Source organism: Salvelinus sp. IW2-2015, linkage group LG1 (assembly GCF_002910315.2).
Source record: "Salvelinus sp. IW2-2015 linkage group LG1, ASM291031v2, whole genome shotgun sequence".
NCBI lineage: Eukaryota > Metazoa > Chordata > Actinopteri > Salmoniformes > Salmonidae > Salvelinus > Salvelinus sp. IW2-2015.
In genome coordinates, this window is record NC_036838.1 from 27309069 (window position 1) to 27324652 (window position 15584).

Below are 15584 nucleotides of genomic sequence, written 5' to 3' on the forward strand. Positions count from 1 at the left end.
CTACACACTGTTGCCACATGCCCATAAGCTTGACACCTATAACAACYTAATGTATTCGGCACAAAAGCTCATACAGTAAACGTATTTATTCTAACATCACTTTGTCGGGCAAAGACTCAACATCTAAACTCAAAAGAACAGACAACGACTCGGTTTCACCACTCACGCCACCCTGTCTGTGTCGCACCAAACGACAAGCCTCACAAACACCAGGAATCTTCCCCTTCAGTTGGTCAATTTTTACATTTACTGRTACCCCAGTAATCACTCCTTTCAATGGAACCCTTTTCTTGAGAGCAAAACGATTCACATTTCTTGCCCCTATTAGTTCAACGCAGAGCACCTTCTCCCTCTGACCAGCAGAAACACAAACAAGACCACTTCTGGTTAACTTCACCGATTCCACAGCACCCAACTCTGTTTTCACCGACCCTGAAACCACAAATGGATCAGCCAAAAGGCAAGGGTCCACTTTTTCCAAAAAAGTCACTCCTGTCACAGGCTCATCTTTATCCTAACCCTTGGTGCAAGCCTCGGGCTCCGAGAACTTCACACCTACCACCTCCGATACTTCGCCCTCATTCACTTCCATTTCACCTCCTGTCTTTAGTTCACTCTGCTTACCCTTTCTACTGCACTTGTCCTGACATACATCGGGTTCTTGCCTTCTCAAGGGACGCCATTTAGCCGGCTGTCACAATCTCCGAACAATCAGCACGAACCCCTCGGGATGTTGCGCTCAACAGTGCATCCCACTTATAAAGCAGCTGCTTCATATTGATGTTCTTCTTTATCAAAAGCTATCACGACGCTTTTCCATTTCAAACAAGCGCGCTCTTTCAACCACCACCACCCACAGTCTCGCTTCATACATTRGATACCGTTTCAAGTCCGAGCCGCCTCCACTTTTTCCAAATGGATCGCAGCTTTATAGGGTCACATCCGGCAATATACTGCTACGGGGGAGGAGCTTGACTAGCTAACGTTTCGAATGAATTGACTTTTTAACGAAACAATTTTGCTCAGGGAAATATACTACAATTCAGGTAAGCCGGGTTTGCATTTTGCTTTAAATTTGTTTATCAAAGTAACATTACAACTAGCTTGTTAGCAAGCTAGTTCTAGTTTTTACGGTTTAGCGAACGTTAAAATTTTAGGCGTTCGCCTTTGTAAGTTACTTAGTCATCTAGCTAGCTAACAACGTTACTGCTAACTGTATTTATCGGCAGATTGTTAACTAGATAAACTAGCCAATATTCTACGTCGAAGATCCCATTTTCCCATGTTTGATAACTAACCGCTACCTAGCTAACGTTACCGGTAGCCAGATAAAGTTAACACGGACGTGTTTAAATGCTTTTCATCGATAATCTCTCTCYATGTTTGTGTTGCTACSGTGTTATGTTGCTACGGTGGTGTTGTTTTGCTGCCATGCTGTGTTGTCGACTTAGGTCTGTCTTTATGTAGCTAGTGGTGTCTGTCTTGTCGTGATGTGTGTTTTGTCCTACTAGTGTACAGTACATTTTATTTTTATCCCAGCCCTGGTCCCCGCGGGACTCTGTCTKTTTGTAGGCCGTCATTGTAAATCATAATATTTTCTTAATTGACTTGCCTAGTTAAATAAACGAATTATAATAAAATACTTCATTCTGTAACGTTACAGGTCTAGTCAGTGTTTATAATATTATAAAAATTGGATGGCTACTTAGCCAGCAAGCTAACGGTATTTGTGTGTGTTGTTTTGAAGGTACCATCAGTTATACCAATGAGTTCGAAAAGGAAAGAAAGCGGGCCACCTCTCCATCCAGTAGCAGGTGTAGACGGAGGGGACTTTGACGATGCCCTCCTCCCACTCCTGGAAGCGGCGAAAGAGGAGAAGACCCTCTATGTCCCTACGGTAGATCCTGTGAGTTGAATTTCTTACTCTTCTAGCTCTGTGCAGTGGCGATTTTAGCATGTAAATCTTGGTTGGCTCCAAACCCCCCCCCCCCCCCATAATTTTATGCATGCCAGCAAAGCCACTAAACAATGCATTAATAGCACTATAACGGTGCCCACAAACTTTTAGGGCATAAATAAAGCTGTCCCAACTTCAGAGCTTTCTTTTCAAGCACCATGGAGTGAATCCTTACCATCTCTACACCAGCTATCAGCGGAGCCTTGTCTGGCAGCAAAACAGTTCATCACGCCTCATTTCCTGTCCTTAAAAAAAACATGGCTGACTTCTAAACAATGTGGATTCTACTGACAATTGAGATGTACAAACTATGGCATAAGGAACGACGAGCGGAAAAGAGGCCATGCGTAATATTTGATGAAGACATTATTTGAGCAAGCTATGATGGACGTAGTCAATATAACTATTTTTTCAGCCCTTTTGAAATGTACAGTGACAGAATTCAGAACATGGCCGTTCTTACAGTATTCTCCCTGTACACAAAGTTAGAACTGTAGGATACATAAGGGAGCATATAAGCAGACAATGAAAGCTTTACAATATTCAGTGATTACATTTCTCTAAAACAGGCAATAGCTACATGTGTGTAACGGATGTGAAATGGCTAGCTAGTTAGCGGTGGTCCGAGCTAATAGCGTTTCAATCGGTTACGCACTCGCTTTGAGACCTTGAAGTAGTGGTTCCCCTTGCTCTGCAGAGAGCCGCGGCTTTTGTGGAGCGATGGGTAACGATGCTTCGTGGGTGACTGTTGTTGATGTGTGCAGAGGGTCCCTGGTTGCGCCCGGTCGGGGCGAGGGGCGGTCGTAAGTTATCTGTTACATTGATGCTGTTGACCCGGATCACCAAGTCACAACAGTAGCTAAGTTTAAAGGGGAAAGGGACCAAATTAATTAGGGTAGGGCACATGAGCTCTATCAGCTTACTACACAACACACACTTAGTATTACTTTCTTAGCTACAGTACATATCTCCCTGCATATTACATCATTATGCAGCAGAATACAATACATTTTTGGAATAACCTTTGTTGTTCTGTGCTCACTTGAAGAGGAAGGTGGTGCGGTGGCCATTCTTGTGGGCAGATTTTGTCATCAAAGTGTGACATTCTCTGGATTTATGGTGCTTTCAAGACAACTGGGAACTCTAGGGGGGGGGGGGCAAGTCGAAACGTCACGTGATCTTCAGGTCGGAGCTCTAGAAAGAGGCCCAAGTTCCCAGTTGTCTTGAACTCACTGAAGTCTGAGATTTTCCAGTTGTTTTGTCCATGGCAGAAGTCATGCTGGATTGACACCATGGCCATTGTATTCAACCTTTTCTGGCCCATGGTGTTATATGTGAATGTTTGTCCGTTTAAGCTTGGAAAAGAGACCGGTAAACCCAGACTTGGACTGCAAACCCACCACTGAATAGCAGACTAGTGATTGCTTTGCACCGCTTGCAGTTAGCCACTGATTCCTTCCAAACCACTCATTGCTGAATTTGGGAGTTGGGATTTCCAACTTGTTGTGTAATGTTCATGTCCAATGTCAGATGAGCACCAATACGTTTTATTTATAATTTCTCTTCATATGACAAGGATTGAAAAAGATTTGCCAGTAGATTGTCGACTTAATTCATGATGACTGCTTGTCTAACTTGCTAGCTAAGATTTTGAAAGTATGATGTTGACATGATCAGTCCAATCAAAGCTACGGTAGATATTTATCAGTGGCCTTGAGCATTCTTGGATGCACACTTCTAATGTCAATCTATGGCAGCACCCAAGGGGCTTGAATATTGCGGTGACGTAGTGTCCCCATGAGTGACAGAACACTGAGCCAATTAASGCGCAACTAGAGAACATTACCAACCCCTACACTCTGTATTTTCCGCTGGCTGCCCCACCAGTGAGCTAGGCTGAAATGTGTGTWTTTTGGAGATGKCTTACTCAAGAAAGCAAAAAAGAGACCATGTTTGTAAGCGGATTTCTTAACTCAATTATAATCTTTTGCATTGTTTGCAAACTGATGTGACACATTAATGTGAAAATAACATAAAATGAACTACAAAATATATTCACTACCGTTCAAAAGTTTGGGTTCACTTAGAAATGTCCTTGTTTTTGAAAGAAAAGCACATTTTGGTCCATTTTAAAATAACATCAAATTMATCTGAAATACAATGTAGACATGGTTAATGTTGTAAATGACCATTGTAGCTGGAAATGGCAGATTTTTATGGAATATCTATATAGGAGTGCAGAGGCCCATTTTCAGCAACCATCACTCCTATGTTCCAATGGCACATTGTGCTAGCTAATCCAAGTTTATCATTTTAAACGCTAATTGATCATTAGAAAACCCTTTTGCAATTATGTTTCCACAGATGAAAACTGTTGTGTTGATTAAAGAAGCAATAAAACTGTCCTTCTTTAGATTAGTTGAGTATCTGGAGCATCAGCATTTGTGGATTCGATCACAGGCTCAAAATGGCCAGAAACAAATAACTTTCTTCTGAAAGTCTATTCTTGTTCTGAGAAATTAAGGCAAAACCCATTGAATTTGACAGACATCAGTAAACGTCGGCAAAAAAACTTTATCAAATTGTTGCTAGCAGCACAGATAACATTTAAACAGTCTAACCAGCTCTGCTAGGGCGAGTAAAATAGTGAAGCGTGAGGTGTTCTCTCATTTGTGTTTGGAAGAAGCTAGACAGATTTAGTTAGTTAGCGTGGGCTCTTGACTACCGTTGTGAGGTCAGAACGCTCGGATCAACCCTGCTCCTCGGCCAGAGCATCCAGTGTGCGCTCTGAACGCTCCATGAGCGAAATGCACTGAATTTACGAATGGACAATCGAACAAAGCTCTTAAATTACGAACGCAGAGAGTGCAAACTGACACTCCAGGGGGAATTTACGAACCCACCCTAATTATCCCGTTGATAAAGCTTGTGGTTATCTTTATCAACATCCTTGTTTTACTCTTGGTCAGGTTTGCCATGTTTTATTTGTGTGATGCAGTGAATCCAAGTATCCCAAACACGGAATTGTCTACTGTAACCTGCTTTGACACACATTATTATTATTATTATTATTATATCATGTTTTGTGTTCAACAGATTGCTGTGTGCCATGAGGTGTACAACACTGTTAGGGACCACAAGGACGACCAGGGAAGACTGCTTTGTGAGCTGTTCATCAGGGTACCAAAGAGAAGGTAAGGATCATAACAAAAATTTGCAGCAGAAAACTTAACTAGCATTTCTCATTGGACATGTCCATGTAGTCCCTCCCTTTCACAACCCATTTTCTGATATTTGGTGCCAAATGACCATAGACTAAATGTAGAGGAAAAGCCCCCAGGTGACTTATCTCTGCCTCTTCCTCCCTCAGGAAACAGCCAGACTACTATGAGGTGGTGTCCCAGCCCATAGACATGACCAAGATCCAGCAGAAGCTCAAGTCAGAGGACTACCAAGATGTGGAGCAGCTCACTGCTGATTTCCAGCTCATGTTCAACAACGCRAAGACCTACTATAAGGTGACACACACACTATGTGGATTGAAGTCTAAGATGAAAATCGATTGAAAACTTGATTGTGCTTTACTTTGTGCTATTACACTTTGTGATAACAAACATTGTTAGTCTTTGACTAGCAGGAAACACATCCTTTAGACACAGCAGGTTATTAATGCTTTTATATCAGGGTTTCCGTTAGGATAATGTGGTGCCGGACAACGTGACCGGGAAGATTTACATTTACTGGCCATWTTGAGAAATMTACRGGACCCATATGCATTGGGTTCGCAACCCATTAGGGCGTCTACCCCCGGTGCTCAGAATGACAGAAATAACATTTACATTATGGTAATTKYTCTTAACAGAACATTCAACTCCTGTAATGAAGCAGTCAATAAAACGTCACTTTCAAACGTTTGCTTAAATGCAGTTCTAAACAGTGCACCTGATGCCAGCAGTATATGACAGAGATGAAAATCTCCTTAGAAAGAMGGTGACTCTAAAGATGCAACAACTAGGACGGGTTGCTATTATGACTAGGATTGTACCTTTGGCTTCTGGACAACAAAAGAAAGTTGATATGAAAACCAATAGGACAAGAGAGAAATGGCATAAGAGGAAGTTTTTAATAGGCAGCGCAGGTGGCGGCTGTCAGTGAAAAGCATCTAAGATATGTGAAGATTTCAAATATTGAGACAAGAAGAAGGGGAGTGGTGTGTGGCAAAGATAGACTATAGGRGCATCTTGTGCCTCAACTAGCCTACCTGGTTAAATAAAGGTGAAATAAATAAAAATCTGTCTCCAGAATGCATGCTCAGCTCTCCAGAATGCACTCAGCTGTCTCCTGACAATTATTTTGCTGTTWCGTTGTGTGAWTTGTTTATTTTTATCAATTCCCCATRACATGTGTCACGAGTAGTAAATGTACCGTTAATGCCCGTCATTTGGTTGTAATACAATGCATTGTATTACTAATTAGGCCTACAGTCATTTACCATTCTCATTCTTGGGGTGGAAATGTGTTTTGCAGAGTTCACAACCTGCTACACTTGTGAGAAACAAGTTTAGGTTTATTTAGCCTTTTTTTTCATTGTCTTTTGTTTGGAGTGCTCCATGTGAGCAATGAGCATGGGTCTGGTTTCTCTGTCTTGTTAATGTTGAGGGAGCACGCATAGAAGTAGCCTACTTGGCCTGCTGCGCACAAATGTAGGAAAGTGCCCATTTGAGGATGTTTTCTGCTTGTCTTAACTTACCACATCCACTATTAATAAACCAAGTTTCTCAGTACATTTTTTTCTTCATCCCACACAGTAAGTCAACTGTTTTATTTTTTTATTKACTTTTTTACATCCATTGCGAATTATAGGCCTATTGTGAGGAACTATTAGGCTATTTGAAAAAAATCACCAGGCCTCAGTGGAAAAGTCATAAAATACCTTTTGCAAAAACAGCTGTCTGAGGGCTGTAATAMGCTGGTAGATGCAATGTTGCAAGTTAGCTAGAAACCACTTCAGGCTGGATCCAGTTGATTTGATTTGATTCCATGTTGTACTTCACTAGCAATAATAGCTCCAGTCAAGACAGATAGGAAAGGGAGGCAGACAGGCTGAGTAGAGAGATGAATGTGATTTGAAAGAACTGGAATTTCCATTAGTATGTTTTATTTGTCAGCTTTATGTAATGTTACTTAGTTGACAATAAGTTATAGGCCACCAGATGCATTGGCCACCTGAGTTCCATGTGCTCATTTWGGCTATTTAGCCACCAATGATCACAGTGTATAAATGTGTCCATATGGCAGATGCTAGTGCTCTCGCATTAGTTGAGTTTCAACTTTTATATTTTTATCATTATAAATAAGATTTTTATGATTTAKCGTGATAATGATTTTGAGAAACAAAAARGTTATTATTGAAATGAAACTTCCACMGAAATGCGCATATGAAAATCATAACTGGCACGCAGATTGGAAGAAGTGGTAGGATAAATTGTATGCTTCCCCAAACTTGAAACAAGTCTTTATAAAATAATTGCCTACACATTTCTTTGTTTGGATTTTCAAGCAAGGTWGGACATGCCTCATAAAATGAAGTAAAACATTCAGGTTTCAAACAATGTTTTCAAAATGCATACTGCCTCCAGCTAAAGTGGTGGGTGACGTGCTGATAGCCTGCCTACCGGTGTTTTTTTTCTTCCCGGGTCAATTTAGCCGGCAACAATTTTATTTATCGGCCTTTTGTTTTTTTACTGGCCAACAGCCAGCAATTACCGGCTAACGGAAACCCTGTTTTATCTCTGACTTGTCAGGCTGATGGTGTGGAGTACCAAAAGGCCTGCAGGCTGTGGGAACTCTATGTCCACACCAGGAATGAGTTTGTTCAGCCAGGGGATGGTGATGAAGATGACGACGATGGTGAAGACATCCTAGATAATCCTGCTCTCTTCACTGAAGATGAGGTAAAGATTAAAGATCATCTGACATCCATTTTTACCTCTATATATCGTGAGATCTTTAAGCTCCTTCCTGCTTTGCATGTCTATCTATCATGGACAATCTACATCATGTTAAGTCAACTACATATACCTTTTATTCTCATCTCTTCTGTGTCTACAACATCTACCCACAAGCTAAGTTTACTCATTGTTGACAAGCTCTGTAGACGTGCAACACTTGCAACTGAAGTTCCATAAGTACTGGATGTGCGTGGGATCATAGCTTGTGGTTGTTCCTGTATGCGCTGATATACAGACCCCACCGAGCTGCCTGAAGGAGGTTTTGGAGCAGCTGCTAGATGCTGTAGTGTCATACACGGACCACTCAGGAAGGGTCATCAGTGAGCTCTTCCAGAAGCTGCCTTCCAAAGTGCACTACCCAGACTACTATGCTGTTATCAAGGAGCCCCTTGATCTGAGAGCCATCACTCAGAGAATACAGGTATCCTATTCACCTGATGCATTGTAATTTGTGTAGAATTGATTGACATCTAATTGGTTAAGCGTATTAATACATAAACACATGAATATAGGCCTACCTGATATKATTTGTTATTTTGTGTAATTATATAAGATGTCATATGTGTCCTGTGTAGCTCAGTTCGTAGAGCATGGCGCTTGCAGCACCAGGGTTGTGGGTTCGATTCCCATGGGGGACCAGTATGAAAATATATACTCTCACTACTGTCAGTCGCTCTGGATAAGAGCGTCTGCTAAATAACTAAAATGTAACTCTGTAACCTAACCATGATGTTTTGTGAATCTTTGTCAGATTGGATACTACAAAAGTGTCACCGGCATGGCTAAGGATGTTGACCTTCTGGTGAAAAATGCAAAAACATACAATGAACCAGGATCTCAGGTTTTRAAGGTATATTTATCCTCCTATATGGCATAGGATATATTTTATACAGCATTTCCCTATTGGTATCTTATGTTCTTGTGAGTAGTTYCGCYGAAAGTCTWGTTTCAGTAGAGCTATGTTGTGCTCAAGATTTCCCTGCATGTCTACAACTTGTAGATGTTATAGAAAGCACACTAATCTCAACGCTTCCTTATTTGATGTCAAGGATGCTAACATCATCAAGAAGGTCTTCATCCAGAGGAAGACTGAGATAGACCATGCTGAGCCCACTAAGACCAGTGTACGCATCAAGAACCGGAGGTCAGCCCAGGGAGACCGTTTCTCTGCCATCACCCTGGCTTTGCAGTACGGTTCAGAGAATGACGAGGACGCCCTGCTCTCTGGTGAGTTTCTCAACACAACAAACGCGCACACACACTAACCAGATTTGAATTGTTGAGTCTTTGAGACCAAGCCCTCTTCATAGCTTTATGTTGTTACGGTGTGGTTAAGTATGTGTGATTTTGTAAARGTGTGCACTTCTCTGTGTATCATGTGTTCCAGGCTCTGTGCATTATGACGAGGGTGAGTCTGAGGCGGAGTGCCTGAGCTCCAGTATGGACATGGGTAACCCAGTGTTCCAGCTGTARGAGGCTGTGAGGGGGGGCAGYAACAGCCAGGGACCGCTCCTTTCTGAACCCTTCCTCCAGCTGCCCTCCAGGAAAGAWTACCCTGACTACTACCAGCAGATCAAACAGCCCATCGCCCTGCAGCAGATCAGGTAGGAATAGGCTACTACAGTACATCGTCCTATAGGCACTGTACATGGAGAGTTGGTGTCCGTGTAGCTAACGTCAGTCAATGATGAAAAAGAGAATGTCCACTCACAGTGTTGCTGCTCCCAATGCGAAAAATAAAAAAATCTCATTTTTTTGCGAGCAGCAAAACTCTATGGACCTTGTTTTTGTCCAGCTCCTGATACTATTTTGGATGTATGTAAAAACCCATCCATTCAGTGAATGATGAACTTCTTTGTCCCTGTCTCAGGGAGAAGATGAAGAATGGGGAGTACGAGAGCGTGGAGCAGATGGACTCTGACCTTACTCTGATGTTTGAGAACGCCAAGTGTTACAACGTGCCCACCTCAGGCATCTCCAAACGGGCCCTCCGGCTGCAGCAGATCCTGCTGGTCAGTAGAGGGACTTGGATCTTGTTTGCCCTTTGCTGTTGGTTTAGGAGGGGGCTCTCCAACCCTGTTCCTGGGGACCTACCCTTTAGTAGAGTTTCACTCCAACCCCAGTTGTAACTAACCTAATCTAGTGCCTTGCAAAAGTATTCACCCCCTTAGCGTTTTTCCTATTTTGTTGCATTACAACCTGTAATTTAAATTGATTTTTATTAGGATTTCATGTAATGGACATACACAAAATAGTCCAAATTGATGAAGTGAAATGAAAAAAATGTGTTTCAAAACATTATACAAAATAAAAAACGGAAAAGTGGTGCGTGCGCATGTATTTAACCCCTTTGCTATGACGCCCCTAAATAAGATCTGGTGCAACCAATTACCTTCAGAAGMCACATAATTAGTTAGATTGCACACAGGTGGACTTAATTTAAGTGTTACATGATCTGTCACATGATCTCAGTATATATACACACCTGTTCTGAAAGGCCCCAGAGTCTGCAACACCACTAAGCGGCACTATGAAGACCAAGGAGTTCTCCAAACAGGTCAGGGTCAAAGTTGTGGAGAAGTACAGATCAGGGTTGGGTTATAAAAAAATATCTGAAACTTTGAACATCCCACGGAGCACCATTTAAGTCCATTATTAAAAAATGTAAAGAATATGACACCACGACAAACCTGCCAAGAGAGAGCCACCCACCAAAACTCAAGGACCATGCAAGGAGGGCATTAATCAGAGAGGCAACAAAGAGACCAAAGATAACCCTGAAGGAGCTGCAAAGCTCCACAGCAGCGATTGGATTATCTGTCCATAGGACCACTTTAAGCCGTACACTCCACAGAGCTGGGCTTTACGGAAGTGGCCAGAAAAAATAATAAGCAAACATGTTTGGTGTTCGCCAAAAGGCATGATAAGACTAAAATTGTGCTTTTTGGCCATCAAGGAAAACGCTGTGTCTGGRGCAAACCCAACACCTCTCATCACCCCGAGAACACCATCCCAACAGTGAAGCATGGTGGTGGCAGCATCATGCTGTGGGGGTGTTTTTCATCGGCAGGGACTGGGAAACTGGTCAGAATTGAAGGAATGATGGATGGCGCTAAATACAGGGAAATTCTTGAGGGAAACCTGTTTCAGTCTTCCAGAGATTTGAGACAATGACCCTAAGCATACTGCTAAAGCAACACTCCAGTGGTTTAAGGGGAACATTTTAAATGTCTTGGAATGGCCTAGTCAAAGCCCAGACTTCAATCCAATTGAGAATCTGTGGTATGACTTAAAGATTGCTGTACACCAGCGGAACCCATCCAACTTGAAGGAGCTAGAGCAGTTTTGCCTTGAAGAATGGGCAAAAATCCCAGTGGCTAGATGTGCCAAGCTTATAGAGACATACTCCAAGAGACTTGCAGCTGTAATTGCTGCAAAAGGTGGCTCTACCAAAAGGTGCTTTTTTTAAATAAAATCTATAAAGCATTAATTCGCTATCCTGACATTGACTTTGGGGGAGCGAATAGTTATGCTTCAAAGTTTGTTTCACAATAAAAAATATTTAGCATCTTRAAAGTGGTAYGCATGTTGTGTAAATCAAATGATACYAACCCCCCCKAAAAATCTATTTTAATTCCAGGTTGTAAGGCAACAAAATTGGAGAAATGCCAAGGTGGGTGAATACTTTCGTAAGCCACTGTATAGCTTATCAACCAGATAATTATTAGAATCAGGTGCACTAGATTGGGGTTGGAGAAAACCTACAGGGCGGTAGCTCTCCAGGAACAAGGTTGGAGAACCCTGGTTTAGGGTAAGAGCTGAATATATTAAACTAGTTCAGAGTTCACTAGTAGGATTTCTTTCTGGTGGTGGGTTGGGACTGCAACTGTAGGAATACAAGACATAAAAATGCTAATTCTGGTAGGGTTTCTGTTAAACAGTGGTGGCTGCTGAGGGGAGGGTGGCTCATAATAATGGCCAGAACGGCGCAAATGGAATGGCATCAAGCACATGGGAAACCATGTTTTTGATACCATTCCACTTATTCCGCTCCAGCCATTACCACGGTCCCGTCCTCCCCAATTAAGGTTCCACCAACCTCCTGTGCTGTATACAAAATAATTAAGACTGAATGGTMAGTAGTACACTATTGTTTTGAATGCAGTATGTAATGAATGTTTTGCAGCTTAAGAAGAGGGAGCTTTTGAGGAGAGGCGACGAAGAGGAACAGGACAGCATTCTGTCCTCTGACACAGGAACTGGCAGTGCCACCAAGAGGAAAAGGTAGGACCACTTCTCTCTCTCGTTCTCTTTCCTTACCACGTCTACATAGATGCCATTGTTGCCATCTCACACCAAGTCAACCACCTATCGCTTTCATTCTCGATTTCTGTGTCTATCTACAACAGCTGCCCTCATGCTTATAAGTCACAGGAGTCACCTTAATTGTGCAGGACGAGCTCATAGTAATGGCTGGAACGGAATGGATGGAATGGTATCGAACGCATCTAACACATGGTTTCCATGTGTTTACCATTCCATTGACGCCATTCCAGCCTATATTATGAGCTGTCCTTCCCTCAGCAGCCTCCTGTGTTATAAGTTGACCCTTTGTCAAACTAAGTAGATCTGCAACACTTGCAACTCAAGTTGCCTACAGGCGGCCAGGTTTTTTAAATCAAATCTATAAAGCATTAATTCACTATCCTGACAACTTGTGTTAGCTAATATTGCATTTATACATATTTTATATTTCATTAAAAAAGTAACTTTACTAACCCAGGCTTCTCTTGCCCTGCAGCCATAAGAAGAACATGAAGAACCGTATGAAGGCACTGTATGCTGCAGTGACTGAAGCCAGAGAGGCAGGGACCAACCGGAGGCTCTGTGATCTGTTCATGGTCAAGCCCTCCAAGAAGGACTACCAAGACTACTACAAGGTAGATATGAGTTCAACACAAGGCTTTCACAATCCACTAGTTGGTGGTTGCTAGGGTCAATTAATCAACGTTTTTCTTTAAACGTACAAATCTTACTTTCCATGACAAAATGTAGTCCGGTGCACTGGACATATCCTATTGCAGTGGAGAAACGCCACACATATTTTATATCCAAGCAGAATCTTGTTTATTTGAAACGCATATCTCGGGTTCAGCAATGGAAAATATCTTGGAATTGTTATTTTTATTCCCCAATGTTGGAATCAATACAGATGCCGTGGATCAACTAATCTATGAACCTAACTCCTCCCTACTATCAGGTGATCCTGGAGCCCATGGACCTTAAGACCATCGAGCACAACGTCCGCTCAAAGCGCTACGCCACCGAAGAAGCCCTGATGGACGACATGAGGCTGATGTTCCGCAATGCACGTCACTACAACGAGGAGGGATCTCAGGTAGGACCACAGCCAATCACTCACAGGGCCATGTCGCTGTGAACAGTGTGAAGCGAACCGGTGCACATGCGCAGATACTGTGTGAGATCAAAGTGTTGTATCTCTCTCATTCAGTATCCTCGGCTATTCATTGATGATAGGCCCTGCTTTACTGAAGTTGCAAGACATTGCGAGATTATTACATTGCAAGATACAGCTTTTGATTGTCGTTAGGTAGGTCTAGTGCACGGTCTGACTGTCTACCGGGTGGCCGACCTGCCTGTACTGTGCCCTTCCCCTCTCTCGCCATCCCTTGCTAGCTTGCTATGACTCACAGTGAGACCCAAACAATTGCTGGCATTGTGAATTCACGTGGATTTTTTTTCTTCTTTTCTTATCATTATAACAGAAAACCGATTTTGAAAAAATAAAAATGTCAGTTTAAACATTTACATAGTTTTTTTCAATTTGCCATATCCCTGGTAGGCATAAAACAAAGTAAAACTGGGTGGGACTGACTACCTGAACTTGTCCAGTAAGAAACTGAATGTTGTCTATTGTATTCCTTAAAGAACACAACCCTGGGCTAAATTTACAACAAAYGGGAGGGTTGAGTGACATGTTCTGATGTTGTTTTGCTGTGAAGGTTTATAACGACGCTGGCATCCTGGAGAAGATAGTGAAGGACAAGAGGAAGGAGCTAGGAGCTTCTCCCGAGGAGGACACTGACAACATGGGATCTCCTAAGCTGAAACTAAGTGTGTTTGACTCTTCTCTATGGGCGTTTTAACGTTTCTCCCGAAAAATTCCAAGAAAACATACACCTTAGCCAAATTAACACTTAAACTCAGTTTTTTACAATTCCTGACATTTAATCCTAGTAAAAAGGTCTTAGGTCAGTTAGGATCACCACTTTATTTTAAGAATGTGAAATGTCAGAATAATAGGAGAGAGAGTGATTTAGTTAGGGCAGAGCTTTTAATGTCTTTTCATACACATTGCCCAGTGGGAGTCAGAAGTTTACATACACTCAATTAGTATTTGGTAGCATTGCCTTTAAATTGGTTTAACTTGGGTCAAATGTTTTGGGTAGCCTTCCACAAGCTTCCCACAATAAGTTGGGTGAATTTTGGCCATTCCTCCTGACAGAGCTGGTGTAACCGAGTCGGGTTTGTAGGCCTCTTGCTCGCACATGCTTTTTCAGTTCTGCCCCAAATTTTCTATAGAGGTTGAGGTCAGGGCTTTGATGGCCACTCCATACCTTGACTTTGTTGTCCTTAAGCCATTTTGCCACAACTTTGTAAGTATGCTTGGGGTCATTGTCATTTGGAAGACCCATTTGCAGCCAAGCTTTAACTTCCTGACTGATGTCTTGAGATGTTGCTTCAATATATCTACATAATTTTCTCCCTCATGATGCCATCTATTTTGTGAAGTGCACCCAGTCCTCCTGCAGCAAAGCACCCCCACCACATGATGCTGCCACCCCGTGCTTCACAGTTGGGATGGTGTTCTTCGGCTTTGCAAGCCTCCCCCTTTTTCCTCCATAACAATGGTCATTATGGCCAACAGTTGCTATATTTGTTCAGCAGACCAAGAGGTTACATTTCTCCCAAAAGTAGCAATCGTTTGTCTCTATGTGCAGGTTCAGGATCTCTAGGGGGGGGGACAATAGGCCGCGTACTATTGTCTTTGGACTGTTTTGCCCCCTTTTTTTGATGGGGTTTTGGGGAGCAGTGGCTTCTTCTGCTGAGATGCCTTTCTCAGGTTATGTCGATAGAAGATGTGGTTTTTAACGACCGTGGGAGTTAGAGAGTACTTTTGTAACCTGTTTCCTCCCAGCATACTCACAAGGGTCCTTGCTGTTTGTTCTGCGATTGATTGTGCGACTTTTTCGCTCCAAAGTAACGTTCTCTCTAGGAGATCAGGAAAAGCGTCTCACTTTCCCTGAGCGTATGACGGCTGCGCTGGTCGCATGGTGTTGTATACTTGCGTAACTATGTTTGTACAGATGAACATGGTACCTTCACAGCGTTTGGAAATTGCCTCCCAGGAGGAACCGACTTGTGTAGGGTCTAACAATTCTTTTTCCTGAGTTCTTGGCTGATAGCCTCTTTTGAATTTCCCATGATGTCAAGCAAAGAGGGCATGAGTTTGAAGGTAGTCCTTGGAATACATCCACAGGTACACCTCACAATTGACTCAAATTATGTCAATTAGCCTATCACAAGCTTCTAAA

The 15584-nt window shown here is 42.4% G+C and overlaps 1 protein-coding gene across 1 annotated transcript in view; it reads left to right on the forward strand.

Moving 5' to 3' along the window:
• Nucleotides 1-940: 940 nt before the first annotated feature.
• LOC111963867 (protein polybromo-1-like) overlaps nucleotides 941-15584 on the forward strand; it is a 39271-nt gene continuing 24627 nt past the window's right edge. Inside the window, 14 exon segments of the mRNA XM_070443569.1 lie at nucleotides 941-1046; nucleotides 1748-1906; nucleotides 5054-5151; nucleotides 5328-5475; nucleotides 7762-7911; nucleotides 8204-8389; nucleotides 8720-8818; nucleotides 9018-9195; nucleotides 9356-9572; nucleotides 9839-9980; nucleotides 12155-12252; nucleotides 12770-12908; nucleotides 13229-13366; nucleotides 13992-14103. Of these exon segments, the coding sequence (XP_070299670.1) occupies nucleotides 1766-1906; nucleotides 5054-5151; nucleotides 5328-5475; nucleotides 7762-7911; nucleotides 8204-8389; nucleotides 8720-8818; nucleotides 9018-9195; nucleotides 9356-9572; nucleotides 9839-9980; nucleotides 12155-12252; nucleotides 12770-12908; nucleotides 13229-13366; nucleotides 13992-14103 (1846 nt within the window). The 5' untranslated portion in view covers nucleotides 941-1046; nucleotides 1748-1765.